Genomic DNA, 25153 nt, shown 5'->3' with positions numbered 1-25153 from the left:
TTACAATATACTGTCCTTTCACATATATATATATACATATACATATATATATATACTGTTATATATACTGTTATAAATACACTGTTTAACTCCTACACTAGTAACCACATTTTAGATTTCACGTATATTGCCGGGTAAAATAATGTGACACTTGCCTACAATAGGCAACAGCATTTTCCACAAAGATCATCTCTACATAAGCATATAAAAGAATAAAACCTTTAAAAAAATTTGTTTTAATCCTTATTTGTGTTGAGAGAGAGAACAAGAGACAGAGTGCGAGCATGGGAGGAACAGAGAGAGAGGGAGACACAGAATCGGAAGCAGGCTGCAGGCTCTGAGCTGTCAGCCCACGGCCCGACGCAGGGCTCAAACTCACGGACTATGAGATCATGGCCTGAGCCAAAGTCGGATGCTTAACTGACTGAACCACCCAGGCACCCCTTTTATTTACATTGGTTTTAATAAAAAGAACGTATAGATCTTTAAATGTCCAAATAAATTTTTAAAAAATCTCTTTCAGTAAATATATACTAACTCCAAGTGGATTAGAAAGCATTTTTTTATTTTTTTAATGTTTACTATTTTTGAGAGAGAGAGAGAGAGACAGAGTGCAAGCAGGGGAAGGGCAGAGAGAGAGGGCAGAGGAGACACAGAATCCGAAGCAGGCTCCAGGCTCCGAGCTGTCAGCACAGAGCCCGACACGGGGCTTGAACTCACCAACCACAAGTCCATGACCTGAGCCAAAGTTAGACACTTAACTGACTGAGCCACCCAGGTGCCTCAAAGAATAAAAGGTTGTAAATGAACTGAAGCAAATTTTTTAAAAATCTGGCCAGAAAAAAACAGCACTGGGTTCATTAAATCTGCATCAGCTCTCTCTGCGTTTTCACGACATTTACTTCATACCAGCCTCAGCTACTTCTATTCCTGTATCACTGTATCTAGTGATAAAAACAGGACTTTTTTTCTGATTTTCACAACTCAATTTAAAGATGTCTTTCAAGCTTTACTCCCAAACCTTCTTTTCTAGTTGTTTCTTCTGTCAGTGGCACGGCCACGTTTCGTCACCTCCATTCAGACCCTAACGAACTCTTGTACGGAGTACAGAAAAAACTCCTATCTGGTCTTCCCCACTTGAGTCTCTTCCACATTCAATCTACAGTAAGCACTACTGCTAGATTAATCTTTCTCAAGCGTACCTTCTATCCCGTCCCTCCCCCACCCAGGGCCTTCCTTCAAGGAGCGTCAATGGCTTCTTCTGGTGCCAGAGAAGTCAAAGTCCCTCACTCGGCCATTTAAAACCCTTTAGAATACCTTCCGTAGCACAACTCTAATCCTGAGGTCTGGATCATCAGCACCCTGTTCCGATGGGGTCTCAGACTCTTGGTGGGGTGAAACAACTTGTCATTTCCCTAAAACTGCTAAAGCGTACATAATAAGAGTGGGTAGAAGAAAGTTACGCTGAGTAAATTCTCTGAGCAGAGTGGAGTGATGCTTCTGGCTATGCTACCTTTTCATTGGAAGGGAGGATGGTAAAAACTGGTTCGGAAATCTACTTGACCAGATGAGCCTTCCAGATATTTTTGATCTCTTAGTGATCATTCCTATCATTAACTGAACTTAACAATTGCATAGATAGATATGATGCAAAACTATTTTCCATAAATGAAATAGATTAAAAATACTATAACCTGGCATTTTATTTTATTTTTAACATTTATTTATTTTTGAGAGAGAGACACAGCATGAGTGGGGGAGGGGCAGAGAGAGAGGGAGACACAGAATCCAAAGCAGGCTCCAGGCTCCGAGCTGTCAGCACAGGGCCTGACGCAAGGCTTGAACTCACTAACTGTGAGATCGTGACCTGAGCAAAGTCAGACGCTTAACTGACTGAGCCACCCAGACATACCTATCAACTGGCATTTAAAAAATTTGTTAAATATGATACACATTTGATGCCCATTTTGCAACATGTCAAAAATAGATTTCTGATATAGTGTTTTTTGTTCTTTACTCAAAGCAGCAAGACAGATTTTTGGGGGGTGTATAAAGCATCCATTACTTACACCTCATATTCTAAAATCTATACTCAGTCCCCATTACTTATACCTCATACTCTAAAATCTATACTCAGTCTGTACATAGTGTGTTATTTGTACCACATAAAGAATACAAAGAAACAAGGCTATTCCCTCTCGTAAGAAATTTAAAATCAGAATACAGCACAATGAATATTAAATATAATTTTTTAAAATCCAGAGTAACTGGTAAATGTAGAATGAGTTGTTGAAAAATATAAAGTAATACATTTTAAATTTTAATCTTAAGTCCAAAGGATGAAAAAATTTAAATTTATTGAAGTTTAGTTGTAACCCAGGGCATGCTTCTATTTATAAGCTAAACTAGCTTACAAATGTCTACAACTCACAATGCAGCAGAAAAATCATTACAAATCTGCAATGGAGAAAACCAGAATAAAGCAATACTTCTAAGACACAAATAAATAAAATCAAGACAATAAGACCAAGTCAGAGTTTATCATTTATTTTCAATGTTGGTGTTTGATAGTATAATACAGTTTCTCATTCTGCTCCTCAGTTTAGGAAGCTACCAAGATAGGGAAGGGATTAAAAAAATGAATACGGCTGTGCTAAACAAGATAAGAGACACCAAAGCTCATGGAGAAAGGAAGTCTTTCATGCAGTGGGGTGAATAAAGGGAAGGGGAAAGAACTGTTAGCCAATAGGAGAGAAATGCAATGGAAAGAGAGATTCTCCAGAGCGAATCTGAGTCAAATCCAAACTGTAAAGAGCGGGGAACTGTGATTGATAACGACTCCCCATTCCTGGACAAATGTAAGAGTTCACTATCACTACCAAAGCCGGGTATAGAGTCATACACTCACACTCAATGCTTTGTTTCCAGTGAATCATACACAGTAGAGAGAAAACAGTACAGTGATGGACATTATTGTCAGAAGACCTTGAATCTAGTCGAAGCTCTGCCACTTATTACTGTTGCTTTGAACAAGAAATTTAGCCTTTCTGGGACTAATTTCACCACTGGAAGGCAAAATATTGAACTTGATACTTACAAGATACTTTCAGTTTTTAAATTATCCCATTGAGGATTAAGAGCATTTTAATGATCTGCTGGTGAAAAAATAAAAACTCGGGTGCCTGGGTGGCTCAGCTGGTCGAGTGTCTGGCTCTTCGTTTTGGCTCAGGTCATGATTTCACGCTTGTGAAATCGAGCCCCGCATCGGGCTCTGCACTGAGTGTGGAGCCTGTTTTGGATTCTCTCCTCTCTCTTTGCCCCTTCCCCACTCGTGTTTGTTCTCTCTCTCTCTCAATAAATATGTATAAAAAATAACAAAAAATAAAAACTCTATGTGCCTATCTAATTTATACACATACGTACATATGCATACATACATACATTCCTCCCCCCACGTTATTTTGGGGAATTGGGTTTCTTAAATACTGATGTATAATAAGCATATCAGTTATCTGTACACAAAATGGGAGGTATCTGAGGTGCTAACATGGGTTTACTTTCTTGCCATTTTACTATCCCCTCCTCTTTATTTATAGTGCTAATTACTATGCAATTATTATGTATCTTTTACCTTAAAAAGTATATATGTATATCTGTGTATATATCTATCTGTTTGCCTGCCTGGTGTCTTGGTCCAAATTATTCACTAATATCATTTATAAAATACAGAGTCTCAAATAATGATGAATCATTACAGTGACAAATAATGTTTAAAATGGAAGTTTCGGGTATTCTCTAACTAAATACAAAATCACTGACAAATCACCTCAGTCATACGCTTCTGAAAACTCGGAACGTGCTCATCTGTTGATCGCCTCACGTACAAGAAGGAAGAAAAGCAGTACGTGTTTTCAGTAGTGTATGCTGAGCACTGGCGCGAGCACGGGCATTCACCTCGGATGGCCCGCCACACTGAATTCTGATCAGTCACGGCCAAGACCATAGGTGGTGAATGGAGAGTACCTTTAGGATTATTTCTACAGGTTAAAAATCTGAAGACGAGTCCTGCTTTTCACATAAGCAAAAAGGCCAGTTGAAAGGGAAAAAAGAAATATTTGGATGCAGGCTATGACCATCTATAAAGTTAGACCGTTAACTGCCTCGGTCTCTTTACCACCGTGAAAATCTCATAGGTGGTCACTTATCAGGTGGTGCCCTATTGGCCTTTGGACAGTTTAATAATCCTCACAGTGCAATTATAACTTTCAAATAATTAAAAACATGACTCACACAGATAAAAAATGAAAGAGTGCCAATGACTTAATAACTCCTTAATGAGGAACTACTAAGATGGTAAAGCTGGTTCACAGAACATTCTGAGGAACTGGTCATTTTTAGGCATTTGAAAAGGAAGGTTAGACTAAACCATGGGTTCATGTCCCCCAGAGCAAAAAAATACATAGGACATGAAGAAGCATGGGGCCTTTAATCATCAACAGTAAGCCGAGCATCAAACTATGATACATGCCCCTAAATAATTAAATAATTCTCGAAGGGCCTGGTAACAATGCTTCAGTGTGACCCTGAAAGGACACGTTGCTCTCCCAGACCTGATCTGCCCTATTTCCAAGTTTTGAAAAATCTTTCTTAAATTTAGAAAGTAGTTTGCTATACCAGTGTATACATCAAAGATAATAACCATGCAGTTAACTACTGGAAAAAAAAATGGAAGGAGATGAGGATATTATAAAACTGGAGGGAAAGGCAGTATTTTTCTTAGGCATCAGAATACCATGCATTAAGAAATTCAATGTGTCCAGTTATAAATGTTACAATGCCAAACAGTTTATTATAAATGTCAGAAGTACTAACAAAGACTAATATATAATTAAATGGAGATGCCACCCATTTTAAAACAGACTCACAAAACATTTAAAATAATTATTTAAAGCCTTTAGCCGTGATAAGAAATGAACTGCATACTTCCAGAATCAGTGAGCTTGTCATTAATCAGTACTTTAGGATTTTTTGGTTGCCATAACAACATGACACAACTTTCATCATTACCATAAACCCAGCATTTCTAAAAATAGCTATTTCAACAGTCAGGCTCTGTGATCACTAAAATTGGGCTTTATTACAGAACCACAGTTAAGAGTGCAATCAAATGCATCACAGGAGAGAAGGTATTAACAGCTTAAGTCTTGGAAAACGAAAAAGAAAAGATGATAATGTATCTAGGAATAATAGATGAAAGAATTTTGATTTTTCTTTTTATCATAATACCAAAACCAATGATGTCACAATGGATCAAGTTGATTTTTATCCCAGGTCAGCTTTCTGTCACTGACTGTAAAATTAAAGTACATTTTACATAAGACCAAACCCACATATCTCATATAAGTGTTAACCTATCACATATGTAAATATTTTTGAGCTTCCTTTAAAAATAATAATATAATCTCACGGCCCCTGTGTGGCTCAGTCGGTTAAGCGTCTGACTTCAGCCCAGGTCACGATCTCACAGTTCGTGGGTTCGAGCCCCACATCGGGCTCTGTGCTGACAGCTTGGAGCCTAGAGCCTGCTTCGGATTCTGTGTCTCCCTCTCTCTCCCTGCCCCTCCCCAGCTCATGCTCACACTCTGTCTCTGTCAAAAATAAATACACTTAAAAAATAATAATATAATCTCAACATAGAAAGGGCTAATAAAAATACAGTAACAGGCTAGTGTTAAAGAGAATAGGCATTGGAATCAGAAATAGTGGATTCAAATCTTGGCTCTGCTTGCTTCTGTTTGCTCTTGGTTCGATTATTTAAACTTTCTAAGCGATGTCTCCACTGGAAAGAGGAAATCCTAATTCATGGGAGGATTAAGTGAAGCTAAAGAATCAATCTGGTTGAGGTGTTCAGATTGATTACACTAGAGGAGTTGGGGTGGGGCAAGGGTGAAAACAGAATAGTTCAGAAGCTAACGTGGTAATATAGGCACAAGTGACACTACCTTGGACCAGAGTGGTGAACTGTGAAGATGTTCAAAAGTAACTAGAGTCTCCTCTCACATACTTTTTTCTAGATAAACATTTAATAAAGTGGTTCTTTGAGAATTATGACTGAAGTTATACTGAATTTATTAGATTAACTGTATCACATAACCAGTTGGAAAAGAATACCCTATGACTGTTGGAACGCTGAAAATCCACAGCAAAACTCACACTTAATGATGAAACATCCGAAACATTTTCATTAAAATTCAAAGTAAAATATGCACACTCACTATTACATCTACTATTTACCTTGCAGTTCTTAACCGATACAATGATTTTAGTCATAAATACTGAAAAAAAAATTAATAAAACTCATTATCCTTAGCTGTCTTCACCAAAAACTAAACAACTGATAAGTTAATAGAACTAAAATAGTTTAGTTACTTGGCCAGCTTCAAAATGATCATATGAAATTTAGTACATTTGATATACACCAGCAATATCTAATTAGAACAGGTAACAGAAAATAAAAGATCTTATCATAATAGTCACAGAATTATTTCCTAGGAAGAAACCCGATAATATAGACAGAAGACTATATGAGGAAATTATAAAACTTTATTGAAAATTCTAAAATATCTGAATAAACAGGCATACCATGTTCATAGATAAAAATATTCACTAGTGGATTATACCCATTTCTTTTTTGCTCATTCTTACATTAGCTTGGTGAATGTTTTATAGGCACTTGAAAAGAATGTTACCTTCTAAAAATGTGTGTGGTATTCTATATGTATTAGGTTTGATTGCTGGCATTGTTCAGTTCCTTTACACCATGTCAGATTTTTGGTTACTTTTTCTAACAATTACTGAGAGGGGTGTTGAAATACCTACCTACAATTGTCAGTGTATCTATTCTTCCTCAATTCTATGAACTTATACTGCTTATTTTTTGAAGCTCTGCTATTAGATGCACACATTGACAATTATATCTTCTTCATGAATTGATTCTATTATTATTGTAAAACATACCTCCTTATCTTTGGTATCTGTCTTGCAGTCTAATTTTTCTGATACTAATACAACTTCTTTAGCTTTGTTATGATTTTACTTTTAAACTATCTGTATCCTTACTGTTAAAGTGTATTTCTTATAGACAGCAGACAGTGGGCCATGCTTTTTCATCTAAGAATCTAATCTGCCTTTTAACTGAAGTATACAGTTCTTTTACATTTAATATAATTATTTATAAGGCTGAATTTAAGTCTATCATCCTATTATTTTTTTTTTTTTTAGATTTTCCCCTTCTATTCTTTTCCCTTCTTTTTCTGCCTTGTTTTGATATAATTGCTTTTTTAGCATTCTATTTTATCTTGACTATTGGAATGTTAGATAATTTTGTTCATTTGAGAGCTGGCTGCAAGGTTCACAATCTACCTTCAAAAAATATTATTATATTATATAATAACCTTGTGACATCATAAATATGTATTTCTACTTCCTTCCCACTCCATCTTTTGTGCATTTCTTATAAATTTCATTTCTATGTGTTAAAAATTCCACAATTCACTGTTAGTATTTTTGTTTTAAATGGTCCACTACCTTTTATATTTAGCATTTTCTGTACTCACTATTCCTGTGTTGATCTGAGTTTTCTTCTGGTATTCTTTTCCTTGAGCCTGACAGACTTCCTTTATCATTTCCTACAGTGCAGCATACTAGTAATAAGTCCTCTCTACTTTTGCTTATCACAAAATGTATTTTTTGTGCGTTGAGTTTGAAAGATACATGTGATGAACACACAAAGTAGACATTTAAAGATGATATTCTATTGCCTTCTCGTTTGCACTGTTTCTAATAAGAAGTCAGTGGTATACTTAACCATCATTCGAATCCTATACACAATATGTCTTTTTCCCTCTGGCTGCTTTCAAGATTTTTCTCTTTATCCCTGGTTTTCAATGATAAGATGATGGTACGTATACTCTGGTATGGTTTTCTCTGCTGAGTTATTTAGCTTCTTGGGTTGTGGGTTCATGTTTTCCATCACATTTGGAAAAACTTGTTTCATTTCTTCAAATTTTTTCTGACTCATTCTCATTATGACACTCCAGTTATTATACCTACTTTAGTTTGCTTAATATTATGCCACAATTCACTAAGGCTCTCTTCATCTTTTTCTAGCCTTTTAATGTTTTCTATCAGTGCTTCAGTTTGGATCGTTTCTACTGTACTCTTTTCAAGTTGACTGATCTTCTCTCTGGGGTGTCCAACTGAGAGTTAAACCCAGTCAGTCAATTTTTCACTTTAGATGTTACACTTTTCAGGTCTAGAATTCTCAGCTCTAAAATTCCCTATTTCTTCTCTCAGTATAATAATGTTTTCCTTTAAGTCCTTGAACACACTGTAACTAGCTGCTTATAAGGAACTGAACTGCTAGTTTTATAAACTGTCATTTGTCTGTTTCTATTGACAGATTTTTTCCTAGTTTTGGTTCATATTTCCTACTACTTCTTCAAAGTAATATTGCATTACACATGCTACACGGTTGACTGTCTGTATTTATTGTCATCCTTAGGAGTGCTAAGCTTTGTTCAGGAAGGCAGTTGGTTGAGTTAAAAATCAGCATGATACTTTATACTTTGTTTTTAAGCTTTTTTGAGTATAAGGTAGGCTTTATGTAGGACCAGATTAACCTTTCTTTGAAGGCTCGGGCTTTCTCGAGTCTCTAAAGCATTGTGCAAGCTCCAGTTATTTTTCAGCTTACAGGTTTCCAGTAGCTGTTCTTTTCCTGGTGGAACTATTTTCCCCCAAAACTTACTTTATTTTTATTGAGAACAGGTATTCCTGATAGTTGATACAGGTGGCTTAAAAGGAGGTAAAGAAGAAAAAAATTATTCTGTATACCTCTTTAAGTAAAGAGGAAATATTTCCTATAAAGGCATTATTTTTTACATTATTACATTATTTTTTTAGTATGTCAAATCAAGGAAGATTCCTGAATAAGAGTTCTCAAATCACATCTGATATAATAACATTCAGAAATAATTCTGAATCATCAAGAAAAGACACTGAGAAGATTTTACATATGTATATATATATATATACACACACACACATATATATATATATGTTTAACTGTAGCTTCTATATTCCAATGTCTAATATTTGTATCAGTAAAAGGTGAATATTGGAGTTTGACACTGAAAAAAGAACATCTCTAATTCATCCCAAGGAAGAAAAGAAGGAAGAATTCCTTAAAATTATTTTCGTTCTCTTTTCTCCACTTTCTATACAACTTTGTTTCCTGGCTAAATTTATTCGAGAGAGACAGACAGACAGTGAGAGAAAGAGAGAGAGAGAGAGAGAGAGAGAGAGAGAGAGAGAGAGAGAGAGAGGGAGGGGCAGAGAGGGAGGGAGACGCGGAATCTGAAGTAGCCTCCAGGCTCTGAGCTGTCAGCACCAAGCCCAATGCAGGGCTTGAACTCACGAACAGTGAGATCATGACCTGACCTGAAGCTGGACACTTAACCAACTGAGCCACCCAGATGCCCCTCTATAACTTTACTTTTAACTCTTATTAAAGCTTAGGAATGGGTGGGGGGTAGTCTGTTAGGAGGTATCCCTGAGTCTAGGGACATAAACTTTTAAAGTTTTGATGGAAGTTGTCAAATTGCCCTCTAAAAAGATTGTACTAATTTATACTCTCGCCAACAGCATATGAAAATACCCATTTTCCCAGACCCTTTCAATTAGCATATAACAAACGCCTTATTGTCAGCAATCTGATGGACAGATATTCTCACTGCTGTTTTAATTTGCATTTTTTGATAATTATTATGTTCTATTTATTTGCCATTTGCATTTCTTCTGTGAACTGTCCAAACACACAGTGTCTATTTTTCTACTGTTTTGTCCTGATTTGTGGTATTTTGTTTGCTATTAAGGATAACATATTAAGGATACTTTGTTACATAAATTGAAAATATTGCTCCACATTACGGTTTTTATTTTAACTTGGTTTATATTGTTGTTTTCTGTAAAAACAAAAACAAGACAAAAACTTTAAAGTGTTATGTAGCCAAATCTGTTCCAATTTCTCCTTTATGGCATCTGCTCTACCTGCCATCCTTTATAAAACACATTAAAATTTCCCGTCATTCAGCATATTATGAAAAGAATCACGGTATGTTTTATATTTAGTGACATCCTAAACGGCGCAACATTCAAATACTAAGATTGAAACGTGGTTAAATCTAAAGAACTACAGGTATTCGGTTAAGAAAAATAATTTAAGAAACACACACAAACAATCTGAGACACGGCATAATGGATTTTCTTTTATAATCTCTCAGGTCTTTAGAATTCCAGGTAAGTAGACAGTATGAGATCTTTTAGGATGATAAAATATAAAAGTAAAAAAAAACTTAAAATCATGAACTACACCTAAAATGATCAAATTTCCCAACTTTATGTCTGAGAAAAACTGATCCATCCCCTTGCCAGTCAATTCTAGTTGGCCAGTCTAATTCAAATTTTCCTGCGTGTTGAGTCAGAAGCCACCTCCTTGCTCTATTCACTGCTGCTGACGTGCCCTCCAGGACAACAGGAAACAAGTGTGCCGTCTCTGCCCCACGGCTCCCCTTCTGGTAACTGGAGTATTTTCTTCAAGTTCAATAGTTCTTTCCTCACCGCACTTTTTCATATAAGTATTTGTGGGGCACCTGGGTGGCTCAGTCAGTTAAGGGCTGGACCAGCTCAGGTCATGATCTCACAGTTCGTGAGCTCGTGCCCTGCCATCAGGCTCTGTGCTGACAGCCCAGAGCCTGGAGCCTGCTTCGGAGTCTGTGTCCCCTTCTCTCTCTGCCCCTCCCCCGCTCATTCTCTCTCTTCTCTCTCTCTCTCTCTCTCTCTCAAAAATAATAAACATTTTAAAAATATTAAAATAAAATAAATATTTGTTCACACGTCTAACTGACCCAACAGACTATGATCTCCCTGAAGACAGTGCAAATGTCCTTCAAATCTTAATCCTTAGTGCCTGTTACACAGAAAGCATTTAATACACAGCAGGGCGAATGGAAAGGAAAAAAGAAATGTCTAAAATTGTCTAATTTCCTACTTCCACGCAACTTAAATTTGTCAATATTTTCCTTATAATCAGGAAGGTCAGACAATATGATCCCTCTGTTTCTTCTAACCGTAACATTCTGAGATATTACTGTATAGTTCTTTGTCTTTAACACATTCCTGGTAAATAGGTGATACTGAAAAATTACAAAATATACCTAACAGATCCAAACAGTCTGTACAGTAGCTCATCTGCACAGCACAATTAATATACTATTGAGCTTCCACGACATTTTCAATGTCATTCTGACATGTTTATTAGTTTGGTATTATGGCTATATGCTTCCATTATAGTCACATCAATTTTAAGAATCATTCACTAAGTAGAGATTTTGGAGCCGCCTACATGTAAGCAGTAAGTATGAGCAGGGTCGGGTCAGATCTCTTAGGGTGGCCGAGGCGTGAAAAAAGGCTGGTAACCCTAAATCTTCAATCTATATTCTTCAATCTAGGAGAACGTCAATCTCCTATTCTTGAAAAGAAATTTTTTTCTAAGAAATGTGCTTGCTGTTTTGAAAAATATGTGAATCTTAACCAACCAGTTGAGACAGAAACACACTTACTTCACTGTGGCACTTAGGAGAAAGTTCAGCTGTGGCATTAACAGGCTGTCTGGGGCTGACAGGTAACGATCAAACTGAACCTAAATGAAACAGAGAAAGAGCAAAACATAAAGTGCGTACATCTGCTAACGGACATCTCAAATATAACCAACTCATTTAAGGGTTAAATCTTAGGAAATATACCATAGTACAAATAACGACTTCTTTGTGATCAAATGAGTTATTTCTTCAACATTCTAACTAAAATTCCCTAAAAGTATAAACTTCATTTTTTAAAAATATTTATTTTTGAGACACAGAGAGAGAGAGCGAGAGAGAGAGAGAGCAAGTGAGCGAGTGGGGGAGGTGCAGAGAGAGAGGAGGACAGAGGATATGAAGTTGGCTCCATGCTAATAGCAGTGAGCCCAATGCGGGGCTCAAACTCACAAACCATGAGATCCTGACCTGAGCCAAAGTCAGACGTTCAACTGACTGAGCCACCCAGGCGCTCCACAAGTGTCGACTTCTTGAAGTAGTTAATATCAGCATAGCTGCTTTGAAAATTCTAAATCCAAGTGGTTCATCTTAATCTCCCTCAACGAACTTTTGAATAAAAAATACTAACAAGAAGTAAAGTGATCAGATTTCAAGTCTACCTTACTTCCTTAAATCCACTGTATGTTAATTATTCGTTTACTTATTCCTTCAACTGATATTTATCGAGTACCCACTATGAGGAAGGTAGTATATTAGGTAAAGTATATATTGTGGTGAGCAAAAGAGGACAGTCCCTAGCTTCAGAGAGCTACGGCCTACTGAGAAAGATGGTAAGTAAGTAATAAGGTAAATAAATATATAATTACAAACTGTGTTGGATGCTATGAAGGAAAAAACCAAAGTAGTATAAAAGTGTAAATCAGGAGGATGGACCTAGCTTCCGTGTTTGGCTAAAGATTCTGAGGAAAGGAAATCTGAAGAGAGATCTTAGAGATGAAAAGAGATGAAGTAAGTGTGTGCAGTGAGGGTTCGGGGGTTGCATGGATGGGACAGCACGAAGACTTGAAGTGAGAAAGAGAATGGCGAACAGAAATCAGTTCGTATAGGTCTCACACGCTTTCTTACAGGATTTTAATTCTTATTGGAAAGGCATGAGGAAGCCATTGAAGGAGGGGAATAATCTGATTTAAGTTTTAAGAAACTAAGTCTGGCTGCAGGAAGAAGGAAATGGAAGGTAGATGCAAGGACACTAAATAGGCAGCTACCGCGGCACCTTAGACACAAGGACGATAACACGGCAGACAGCAGAGGAGATACTTGAGAGAACTGGACAGTAAAATCAGCAGCATCTGCTTAGTGACAGGACGGAAGGGCATGACTCTCAGATCTGGATCTGTGCCATTTAATTCACAGCATTATTACAATTCATAACTGTATTCTTTTCACACTTATTTAGTTGTGTAACAGCTATACCCCTTACTAGATCATGTCTATTTTCATCCCAATTCTTAGCATAATGCCTAGAAAACAGAGGGCAATGTTGAAATAATAATGGACAGAAGCTCTTACTGCTTTCTGAGTTAAGAACACTTGGAGGAGGACCTGGGGGTGGGGGGCAGGAAGACGTGACAGAGTTCGAGCCTGGGGTATGCCGAACTGAAGTGCCCTGAAGCATTCCAGTGAAGGCAGCAGGCAGTTACCACACACAAAACAAGATTCTGTTTCGTTAGAGAGACATAAAATCTTCAACTCAATTGTTATTCAAGTTTAAGACCACGCACAAAAGAACTTGCAACGGGGTTTAAATGTATTTTGTGGGTTTATATCATGGACTGGATATGTGTCGGTGGGGAGAGAAAGACAGGGAGGAAACACATTTAGTGAGTACGAAGATGACTGATCTGTGTGTAGAGTTACGTCCTCATTTTGGGGGGGCAAATACCTTGGAGTGAGACCACTAGGTAGTACGGTGAGTGTATATTTAACTTTCTAAGAAGCTTATCTTTTTTTATTTATTTTGAGAGAGAGAGGGCACACGCACATGTGTGCAAGTGGAGGAGTAGCAGAGAGGCAGAGAGAGAGAGAGGGAATCCCAAGCAGGGTCCGTGCTGCCAGTGCAGAGCCTGACGCTGGGGCTCAATCCCACAAACCGTGAGACCACGACCTGAGCCGAGATCAAGAGTCAGATGCTTAACCGACTGACCACTCAGGCACCCAGAAACTCACCTTTTTGAAATAATCTAAAATGTATTCATTTCCATTTATCTTTACTTAAACATTTTAGAATGAACTCTGTTTTGAAAGTTTTTGCTGTGATGTTTGATGAATAGAAGTTATAACTGTTACTTCTCTTTCTCTAGTCTTTTGTCATGATGTGACGTTTCTTATTTAGTAGTTGAGAGTGTAAGTACTAGGTTGAATGGGGTGTTCGGAGGTTTCGAGTTAATACACGAAAAACGCTTGGCACGCGCAACAAATGTTACTGGCTGGTGTTATTCATCACTGTTATTACTATCGCTAGCGTTATTATTATATAGCTTCCAAAGAACATCATCCTACAAGGGCTAAATGAGTGTCACATGATTGGTGGACATACATACACGCAAAGTCTATACTTAAGACATGGAAACACACTCTGGGAAGCGGCACGCGGGCAGAGAGGGATGTGCAAGCAAGCTCTTCACTTGAAAAGAAGGTAATAAAGTGGAGGTTCGAGGAGTCTCACGCTCCAGAGTAATACGTTATTTTAAGACTGGACTCTGATTTCAGTGATCTCAGAGAGAAATCAAGAACTATAAAGACTAACAGCAGGAAGTCTTGAATGATATACAGCCCAACTTCTTCGTGTCTGTCATTCCCGTTTCTCTATGACATTAGGAGTAAAACTCTGAAAATGAAGAAAACCTGAACAGGGATGATGAGGTTACGAGGGTGTAGTGGAATATTAGCACAAATGGATGTCGTGTTCGGACCTTAGTTAAAGGAAACGTATGTGCAATCATTATCCTTAAACCCCCTCTGGATAAAGTATATATCAAGAGACAAAATTACCACCGAGGACAAAACTATCACACAGGAAAAAATTAATAGTGTTCCATAAGGAAACCTATGCTGAAATGCTTGATTTTATTCTTATTCACTTACCATTGCAGCCTTCAGTGCCACGGAATCTAGGTTGGGCAAATTAGCTAAAGAGCCCTAGAAAAAAAAAAAAAAACAAAAACAGCAAAAACAAGATGTAAAAAAGGTGCTACAGTTTCCGTTCACTTATGAAATACAGTCTATTAATAGATTCCCCAAATCTGGAAATTCGGCTCATTTCCAAAGAACTCAAGCGTCATCTCTTCAACCTCAGTGAGAGCAGGGACTATGGCTTGTTCATTTTTGTGTAACTAGCACGAAGGCACGTAATCATATTTGTCGGAGGGAGTGACAAACAGAAGTTTAACAACAGGAACACCAGGATATTTCAGATTGACTTATAAGCAAGCAAACAGGCGAGGAAGCATTTAGGAAATGGCAGCAAGATACGGAGGCTTGAAGTCTCACCCTGACAATTTGAGATAGTATAAAACGGCAGCAGAATTGATTCTTCTCTGGTAGAAATCTGCTTGCTGCTTTATCAAAATAACAAATTTGGAGCCGGTGATTTTTGAAAGCTTCATTTAAGAGTTCCTGGACTACAAAATATGTTTCATGTTAATGCCACTTAAACGAGTTCTTTGCGGGGTGCGCCTGGCTGGTGCATGTTGGTACAGTGTGTGACTCCTGATCTCAGGGTCATGGGTTTGAGCCCCGTGGTGGGCATGCAGCCTACTTAATTAGATAAAACAAAATCTTTAAAAAAATGAGTTCTTAGCTTTCTAAAGAAAGATGCTTACGTGAATTTCTCAGGTTCCCCCACTCCCTTCTCTATTTCCACTGGAGTTCTATAACTTAACAAGATCTTATGTTGGTCTCAGAAGTATTTACCTTTCCAAAGTAACAGACCAAGATTTGCTAAGTTAAAAAGGGGATGACTGCATTTACACACCAATCTATGCATTTGATTAACCCATAGTGATACAGGACTCTGAAAAATTTACCAGTATGAATATCCTTTATACAATTTATAATACTGATTTTTGTATATTTTCATTACTTTTAACCAAAATTATCAATAGTAAAAAGTATAGTTAATATTTAGGGGCACTCTACTACAGTCTCGGGTAGTCATCTAAGAACTGTACATATGTTACCTCACTTAATCTTCGGAACAACCTACGATACAGATATTATCATTACCCCAATTCCACAGCTGAGGAAACAGATACAGAGAGATAAGTCACTTTCCCAGTGAGAATAGCTAGTAAGCGGCAGAGCCAAGGTTCAGTTAGAGGCTAGCTCTAGACCCCACACTCTAAATGCGTATTTCCATGTGCTTACCTGCTCAGGTTTATGTTGCTGCACGGTGTTATAGATATAACTCAAGCCCGCTCTAGTTAAAACATAAGAAGCCTGCTCATTGATAAGTGTGTCCAAATGTGCTTCAATCTAAAAGAAAACCCAGCAGAAAGAAAATATTTTAAAAGAGGAATAAGACTGCGGAGAGTACAAGTAGACCACTCTGGAGTCAGCTCTTCATCACGGACTTGCTCCTTGCAGCGGCCATGAGTTCCAGACCATGAGGCACATGGGCCAGCCACTTCTGTGACAAAATCTTTTCCTTCCCCCAAAGAGGAAGTCCTCCTACAAAAGGGAGAGAAAGTCTCATTTTAAAAATGAGAACTGAAAGGATTTCAGTACTAGCCACTAGTCAAACAAATTGAGTCTCTTGTTAGCTCTCTTAAAAGATGGCAATAAACAAAACACAAACAAACAGGAAACATTAAAAGATAACAACAATATAAAATACTTAGGAAGACTTCTGGGAAGATGAAGGCCTGATGTTCCTGACCTCCACATACCCCTACCTTCTCAACTTATTGGGCTGACTCAACCAATCAAATGGGCCGTACGGAGACGCCTGGAGGCAACAGGTTTCTCCCGGGGAGAAAGCAGGTTTCTACCAGGGGGGAGTTGAGAACCCAGCAGAAGGTTGGCCAAAGATTTCAGGTTTAGGAACTGTCCACGAAGACTTGACTAGCAGATGTGAGTTGTATGTGCTCACCTGCTTTGTGTTATCCTCGGGGAAGCCATCTAATGCTAATGGGGGCAGAATCCACAGAAGTGGACTACCCTAATGGGCTGAAGTATCATCCCTTAGTGGGAAGAAGTCTTCTGCCCCCTTACTTTTACCAGTACAGGCCTGAGAGTGTGGAGATCTTCCTTCTTCTCCTGACCAGCAAGTTCCCTCAGCTTTGCCAGTCTGTTTGCCGGGGCACAGTAACGCTACCCATTGTGCTGTTACCATCTGAATGCTTCTGTGGTCCGAGTAACTCCAGTTTGCTGCTGAGGCCCTCCCCCTAAAAAACTTCCAACTAACTTAAAAAAAGGGAGTATGTTCTAAGAGAAAGCCCATCTGAATGATTAGAAGGAGTAACTTTTCCGGAGGCAACCCTATTAAAAGACGCAGAGTACTTTATTTTTTTCTCTTAAGTAAATGTCCAAGAAAGTACAATTAGAGGCCTTAGACACTAGACTTACTGGAAATCCAAAAAAAAAGAAAGAAAAACACCAAGATGTGCAAATATAAACATTTAATGAAAGAGCTAAGAATCAAATTAGCATCTGAAGAAGAATGGAAGAAAAGAAACATAGTAACATCAAAGAAAGATTAAATAAAGAGATATGAAAAGATTAAAAGAGAGATTCTGGAGATAAAACCAATAAAGGCAGAAACTTCAGAATATAAAATATAAAATTTTTATAATTATATAATTATAAAATATAAAATATAGAAAATAGAAAATTCAGAATATACAAAGAAAAGTGATAATTAGGTAATAGAAAACTATACTGAGCAAAATAAAGGGTTGAATCTTCAGACTGAAATGGCTCTGCAAAATCCAAATGGGGAAAGAGACATACCAAAAAATACCCCGAGGAACTAACTATCTGAACTCAAAGGAAAACAGAGTAAGTTACCACAAAGAAAAGAGAATCAGACTAGCCTGGACTCCTTACTTGAAACACTGGAAGAAGGTAAGTCAGAGTAGAAGAAAATTAATAGACCATTGATAGAAAAGGTGTGAAAAACCAAAAACTGTTTATGCAACAAGATAAAATTTCTTGGGAGGGCCTAAATAAACCATGCCTTCCAGGACCCACATCATCGTACAATCCTCTCTCAGAGCTCCGGGCTGGCCCATGCAGCTAGCACTGGTCAACAGCCTATAACCAAGCATGAAGTTAAGTGCAGGCTTCATAAGCACTTACACACTGGGGCTTGTCGCCTTGGAAAGCAAAACATGACCAGGGAATATTTAAGGAACACAGGTAACTGGTGATAAAACAGACTGATGAACACCTGATATACCTGAACAGCTTGAGTAAAGATTTAGACAAATGGCAGGGTTTAGGGATTGAATCAGTGATAAATACAGTAAAGACCAATGAATTTTTTTAAAAAGAGATTTCTAAAAATTTTTTGAGAGTGAGAAGGGCAAAGGGAGAGGGAGAGAGAGAGAGACGGGGCGGGGGGGGGGGGGAGAGAGAGAAAGAGAGAGAATCTTAAGTAGGCTCCATGCTCAGCATGGAGCCCAACACGGGGCTCGATCCCACGACCCTGGGATCATGACCTGAGCCAAAATCAACAGTCAAATGTTCAACTGACTGAGCCACCCAGGTGCTCCTTAAAAAAAGAATTGTATTAATTCCACAAAAAACAGTCATTTAAGAAAGGAAAATTAATCATACCTCATTATATTTCTTTTAAAAGAAGGAATTAGAAATTAGAAAAATATCACAAGTTTAGACTTATCAAAATTCATGCTTTAGAAAACCCCCAAAGTTCACAAATAAATTTTTACTATAGCCACTGCCATATTACTTATATACTTGTAATAACACAGAACAGTCAGCATTTTTTCTTCAAAACATTATATACACCAAAAGTCACTATTTCAAAATCAGAAGCCAAGTATCTGGTAAATTTTATAAACGGCTTAGCCACTTTACAAACTCTTAAATGATACTATTTGGTTTATAGGACTAGAGTCATTGGTATAACAAATTGTAATGTTTTGCCTAACACTGGTTTACACATAGATAAAAATATATCTGTCCTCTGTAACACCTTCTGCACTAGCTAGCAAGCTTGGAAAATATAGCATATTATTCACAGTTCAGCAACTGAAATCTGCATACAGAATTGCTGTTCCAATCAATAAGAAAAGCTTCATTCTATCATCACATACTATGGTTTGAATAAAATACCATACTCATTACATATTCTGGCTTCCCAAAACAAAACTGAAACACCAAGTATGTGTGTGCGTTGCATGAGTGTGAGTGTGAGTGTGTGTGTGTGTGTGTGTGTGTATTTCCATCAGACTATACCCAAGAATTTATTGAAATTAGGTCACCGAAATTGGACTAAAGCCAGTAACTGAGATCAGATGAAAAAAGGCTCCGTCACAGTGAGCGGGCATCTTATGACAAAGTTTACCTGAAACTGTAGCATTTCTAGCCGTCTGTCAGTGAACTCAAACAGAGCTAGTGTTGTCTTCATCATATAGAGTGAATTGACCATGAAAGTGGCCATGTCAGCTGTGCCTAAATTGCTGGCAGATACGGTACACATCTGGAGGAGAGGATCTAAGACACATGATAAAACCTGTAAGTGAAAAATAAAATAAAATCTATTTTTTATTCCCCAATCAGCGATACAGGCCTGGGTTAATAGTACTTCAGAAAGAATGACAAACTAATTGGAAGGGGAGCAACTTATAAGATTAAATGGTATAGTAATCATAATGTTTTTTACAATGGGCATCACGGAATAAAGTACTTTTTAAATTAAAGAGAGCTGATCTAATACGTGAAAGAAAAAAATCAATGAGAGGGACTGTTACAATGCACGGGTTATAAAATGCCAGAATTTCAACAGAATGTATAACAGAGGAGCAATAAATAATCATTAAAAATGATTTACAACATACTTGCACAAAGTCAGCTTGACGGGCATCTAACGGTACAACTGAAGAATCGTGAGATGCCAAAACTTCACGCAACAATGCGAGTGTCTGATTTAATGCAGAACTTGGTCCAAGATCAGGTGGTGGGAGTTCAACCTAAAATAAAGGGTGGCTTCATCCACTGCTTACATTTTCCACTAAATTTTAATGTATAAATAAATACAATTCACAGTAAAACAATACATGTAAAACATGTAAAGATTTGGTGAGCATTACAAAATCTAGAATTGATCCATAGCTGATACTAATAAGCATAAAGTGACACCAAAGGTTTTTGTTGTATTATCACAGAATTAATATATTCTTCTCACAATTAGAAGTAAAGAATTTATACTTCTAAAATTCGAAAGTTACAAGAAAATTCAGTAGTCTTTGATGTAGAATTATATTTTTATGCAGATTTGAAATGGCCTACTGTTTTGGGTTTTGGTTTTTTTTTTTGTTTTTTTTTGTTTTTTTTTTTAGCCCAAGTCATTAGAAAAAGGCAATCTAGAAACCAACACTCCCCCAACGATAATACAGTTGAGAATCATCATCCACCCTCAGGCCCAAATCTCAGAAATGTGGCTCAATATGCATAGGTTTGGGGACTAGGAATCCATCTTTCAATAAGCATCACAGGTGATATTCAGATCAGTCTATGGGCTACACACTTCACAGAAACACAGTGCCCACTATTCTACATGGTGTAACACTGCCACTGAAACCTTTAGCACTGAAGTTAAAGATTAGTTTCACACTTTAGATTACCAATCACTAGTTGTGTGGTCCTGGGTAAGTTCTTTAACTTCTCAGAATTTCAGAGGGATTCTTTAAGGATTAGTGGGATTGTTGCATATAAACTATTGGGTACTATAAACTGGAAGGTACGCCAAGTTCATTCTCTCTACTTGCTGGCATCATGATATCCAAGAAGATGTGCTGGTGAATTTTTGTTGAGTACTTATAATAATATAGTCAGATCTTTTTTTTTTTTTTTTAATTTTTTTTTTTCAATGTTTATTTATTTTTGCGACAGAGAGAGACAGAGCATGAACGGGGGAGGGGCAGAGAGAGAGGGAGACACAGAATCGGAAACAGGCTCCAGGCTCCGAGCCATCAGCCCAGAGCCCGACGCGGGGCTCGAACTCACGGACCGCGAGATCGTGACCTGGCTGAAGTCGTACGCTTAACCGACTGCGCCACCCAGGCGCCCCAATATAGTCAGATCTTATCTAAAAAATATGATACTCAGAAGTCTATGTAAGAGACTATAGCCTTGTGTCAGACAGAAAAGTGTAAGAATTTTTAAATATCTGGATTTATATGAAGAATGTTTTATATAGAAAAGTTAATACATAAGTGACAGCAGCAGGAATATCAAAGTATGGACCTCTGAAAATCTTCCCTCTTTCATAAAACAACAAAACCAAAAATTATAAGACATGCAAAGAAACAAAAATATATGGTCCATGCACAGAAAAAATAGTCAATGGGAACTTCCCCTGAGGAAGCCTGGACACTGGAGTTACTACACAAAAAATCTGAATTGACTATTGTATTTTATTTTAAAGTTTATTTACTTAGTTTGAGAGAGAGAGAGAGAGAGAGAGAGAGAGAGAGAAAGCACAGCAGGTAAGGGGCAGAGAGAAGGAGAGACAGAATCCCAAGCTTGTGGGGCTCAAACCTACAAACTGTGAGATCATGACCCGAGCTGAGATCAAGAGTCAGATGCCCAACCACCTGAGCCACTCAGCACCTCAAAATTGGCTATTTTAAGAAAGGGAACCAGGTTAATGAACTAAAGGGAAGTATGAGAACAATGTCTCATCAAATAGAGAATATTTACAAAGAAATAAAAATGATAAAAAGAAATAACTGAATAGAAATTTTGTACTTGAAAGTAACTAAAATGAAAACTTCACTCTAGGGATTCGATAGCACATCTGAGTAGGCAGAATAAGTAATCAGTGAACTTGAAGATAGGTCAATTAAAATTATCCAGTTTGAGGGACAGAAAGAAAAACAAATGAAAGAAAACTCACAGAGCCTCAGAGACCTATGGAACACCATCAACATTAAGTACAATGTGGTTCTCTTAGAAGGAGAGAGGAGTGCAGAAAACATATTTGAAGAGTCAATGACAAAGAATTCACAAATGTGATTAAAACAAAATATTAATCTAAGCATCTAAGAAGCTCACAAACTCCACAAGGAATAAACTTACACAGTTTCACACTAAGACACATCACACAAACTGTCAAAAGACAAAGAGAATCTGGAAGCAGTAAGATGAGGAACTGATTATGACAAAGGATTCTCATAAGATTAACAGCTGATTTCTCATCAGAAAACACGGAGGCCGGAAGGCGCTGGATGGCATATTCAAGGGCTGCAAGAAAGACCGTCAAGATAGAATTCTGTACTCAGTAAAACGACTCTTCAAGAATGAAGGAAAACAAAGATTCTTCACCAGTAAACCTGTTCCACAAGAAATATGGGGAATCCTGGGGTGCCTGTGTGGCTTAGTCGGTCGAGTGTCCGACTTCGGCTCAGGTCATGATCTTGCGGTTTGTGAGTTGAAGCCCCGCGTCGGGGGGGGGGGGGGTATAAATAAAGTATAAAAATTCCTTTATTTAGAAATAACATTAGTTAGCCATCATTACCATCAGTTTAACAACATTCTGGATATCTTTTTAAATTGGGTGAATGAATAGAAAATACTTTTATAAAGATGGCTTCATATTCTGGAGTTTTTCTTAATTCAGTTTGAATTTAACAGAAAAAAGGAAGCAAAACTGAAGGAGGTGTGAAACTTGAAATAAATATTTGCCATGAGAGATACTTTTTATTTAATTTTGTCAATCTTGGTTTCATGTATTTGGGGGTTCTATTGTTAGATGCACACGTTTATAATCGTCAGGTCTTCTTGATAATAAAGATTATAAAGTGTGTTTGTTTCTAGTGGTGTTTGTCTTTAAAGTTTATTTTATCTGAAATTAGCATAACTACTCTAGCTCTTGGTTTTTGCTTGCAAAGTCTGTCATTTCCCATCCTTTCACTTTCAACCTCTTTGTGTATTTAAACCTTTCTGTTCTTGTTTTTTTTAATGTTTATGCATGTATTTTGAGAGAGAGAGCAAGCGCCTGCAGCATGAATAGAGGAGCGGCAGGGGGGAGGGGCGGGGGAGAGAATCCCAAACAGGTTCCGCACTGTCAGAGCAGAGCCCAGTGTGGGGCTTGAATTCACAGACCATGGGATCATGACCTGAGCTGAAATCAAGAGTCAGATGCTCAACTGACTGAGCCACCCAGGTGCCCCTAAACCTTTTGTTTCTTGAAGATAGCATATGGGTAGTTGGATCTTTTTTTTTTTTTTTTTAAAGGTCCATCTGCCAGTCTCTGCTTTTTGGACGGCATGTTTACTCCTTTCACACTTAATTGATGATAAAGTAGAATTTGTGTCTGCTCTTTTGTTATTCTTATGTCTTAACTGTTTTTGTTCCTCTGTCCCTCTGTTACTGCCTTCTTTTGTGTTAGTATTTTCCAGTATGCTCCTTTAATTCCCTTACTGTTTATTTACATATATATGTGTGTGAGTGTGTGTGTGGTGTTTGTTAGTTTCTTAGTGGTGTCCTGGGAATTAGAATTAAACATCTAAATTTATAATAGTATACTTCAGGTTAATGTCAACTTACTTTCAATAGCACACAAAAGCTTTACTCTTATGTAGACCAGGTCTCCTCTTCCTTTATACTACTATAGTTACAAATTGTATCTTTCTATGTTGTGGACTCATTAACACAGAATTATAATTATTGCTTCATGCCGTTGTCTTTTGAATCAGGGGGAAAAAGGGAATTACAAATGGAAAATACATTAATACTTTCTTTGCCTATATCAGAACCTTTAGTGGTGTTATTTCTTCATGTGAATTTGAGTTACTGTCCAGTGTCTCTGTATTTTAGTCTGAAGGATTCCCCATATTTCTTTCTTTTTTTTTTTTTAATTTTTTTAACGTTTATTTATTTTTGACAGAGAGAGAGACAGAGCGTGAATGGGGGAGGGGCAGAGAGAGAGGGAGACAGAATCGGAAGCAGGCTCCAGGCTCTGAGCCATCAGCCCAGAGCCCGACGCGGGGCTCGAACTTACGGACCGCGAGATCGTGACCCGGGCTGAAGTCGGATGCTTAACCGACTGAGCCACCCAGGCGCCCCATATTTCTTTCTTTAAAAAAAAAATTTTTTTAATGTTTATCTTTGAGAGAGATGGAGAGAAAGTGAGGTCAGGGGAGGGGCAGAGGGAGAGGGAGACACAGAATCCGAAGCAGGCTCCAGGCTCTGAGCTGTCAGCAGCACAGAGCCCGACACAGGGCTCGAACTCACGAACCGTGAGATCATGACAGATGCTCAACTGACTGAACCACCCAGGCGCCCCTGTTTTCAGTTTTTAAGAGTCTCTTATGGTTTGGCTCCCTCCCTCTCTAACTTTTTTTTTTCCTCCTTCCCCTCCCCCAGGGTCTTCGTTAAGTTTCTCAGGATCCACATAAGAGTGAAAACATGGTATCTGTCTTTCTCTGTATGATTTATTTCACTTAGCATAACACTCTCTAGTTCCATCCACGTTGCTACAAAAGGCCGTATTTCATTCTTTCTCATTGCCAAGTAGTATTCCATTGTGCATAAAAACCACAATTTCTTTATCCATTCATCAGTTGATGGACATTTAGGCTCTTTCCATAATTTGGCCATTATTGAAAGTGCTGCTATAAACATTGGAGTACATGTGCCCCTATGCATCAGCACTCCTGTATCCCTTGGGTAAATTCCTAGCAGTGCTATTGCTGGGTCATAGGGTATATCTATTTTGAATGTTTTGAGGAACCTCCACACTGTTTTCTAGAGCAGCTACGCCAGTTTGCATTCCCACCAACAGTGCAAGAGGGTTCCTGTTTCTCCGCATCCTCTCCAGCATCTATAGTCTTCTGATTTGTTCATTTTAGCCACTCTGACTGGTGTGAGGTGATATCTCTGTGTGGTTTTGATTTGTACACTAATAATGAAGCAACAGAAAGACAAATAAAGAAATTGATCCCATTCACAATTGCACCAAGAATCATAAAATACCTAGGAATAAACCTAACCAAAGATGCAAAAGATCTGCATGCTGAAAACTATAGGAAGCTTATGAAGGAAATTGAAGAAGATATGGAGAAATGGAAAAACATTCCATGCACATGGATTGGAAGAATAAGTATTGTTAAAATGTCAATACTACCCAAAGCTATCTACACATTCAATGCAATCCCAATCAAAGTTGCACCACCATTCTTCTCGAAGCTAGAACAAGCAATCCTAAAATTTGTATGGAACCACAAAAGACCCCGAATAGCCAAAGTAATTTT

At 37.8% G+C, this 25153-nt stretch overlaps 1 protein-coding gene across 3 annotated transcripts in view; it reads right to left on the bottom strand.

Annotated features, from left to right (window-relative positions):
• The window catches only part of COG6 (component of oligomeric golgi complex 6), an 81730-nt gene that overhangs the window by 1787 nt on the left and 54790 nt on the right, over positions 1 to 25153 (bottom strand). The window contains exons 14-19 of one of the 3 annotated variants that reach the window (XM_043577838.1): positions 19736 to 19867; positions 19243 to 19410; positions 16080 to 16187; positions 14799 to 14852; positions 11679 to 11758; positions 9978 to 11582 (exon numbers count right to left, since the gene is read on the bottom strand). In XM_043577838.1, the coding sequence (XP_043433773.1) occupies positions 11564 to 11582; positions 11679 to 11758; positions 14799 to 14852; positions 16080 to 16187; positions 19243 to 19410; positions 19736 to 19867 (561 nt within the window). In that variant the 3' untranslated portion in view covers positions 9978 to 11563. Of the gene's footprint in view, positions 1 to 9977; positions 11588 to 11678; positions 11759 to 14798; positions 14853 to 16079; positions 16188 to 19242; positions 19411 to 19735; positions 19868 to 25153 lie in introns of those variants that run through there. The other 2 variants (XM_043577845.1, XM_043577829.1) reach the window with 2 other exon arrangements.

This window comes from Prionailurus bengalensis, chromosome A1 (genome assembly GCF_016509475.1).
Source record: "Prionailurus bengalensis isolate Pbe53 chromosome A1, Fcat_Pben_1.1_paternal_pri, whole genome shotgun sequence".
NCBI classification, from domain to species: Eukaryota; Metazoa; Chordata; class Mammalia; order Carnivora; family Felidae; genus Prionailurus; species Prionailurus bengalensis.
Note: the sequence above shows the minus strand (reverse complement) of the source record. Positions and strands in the feature narration are given on the sequence as shown.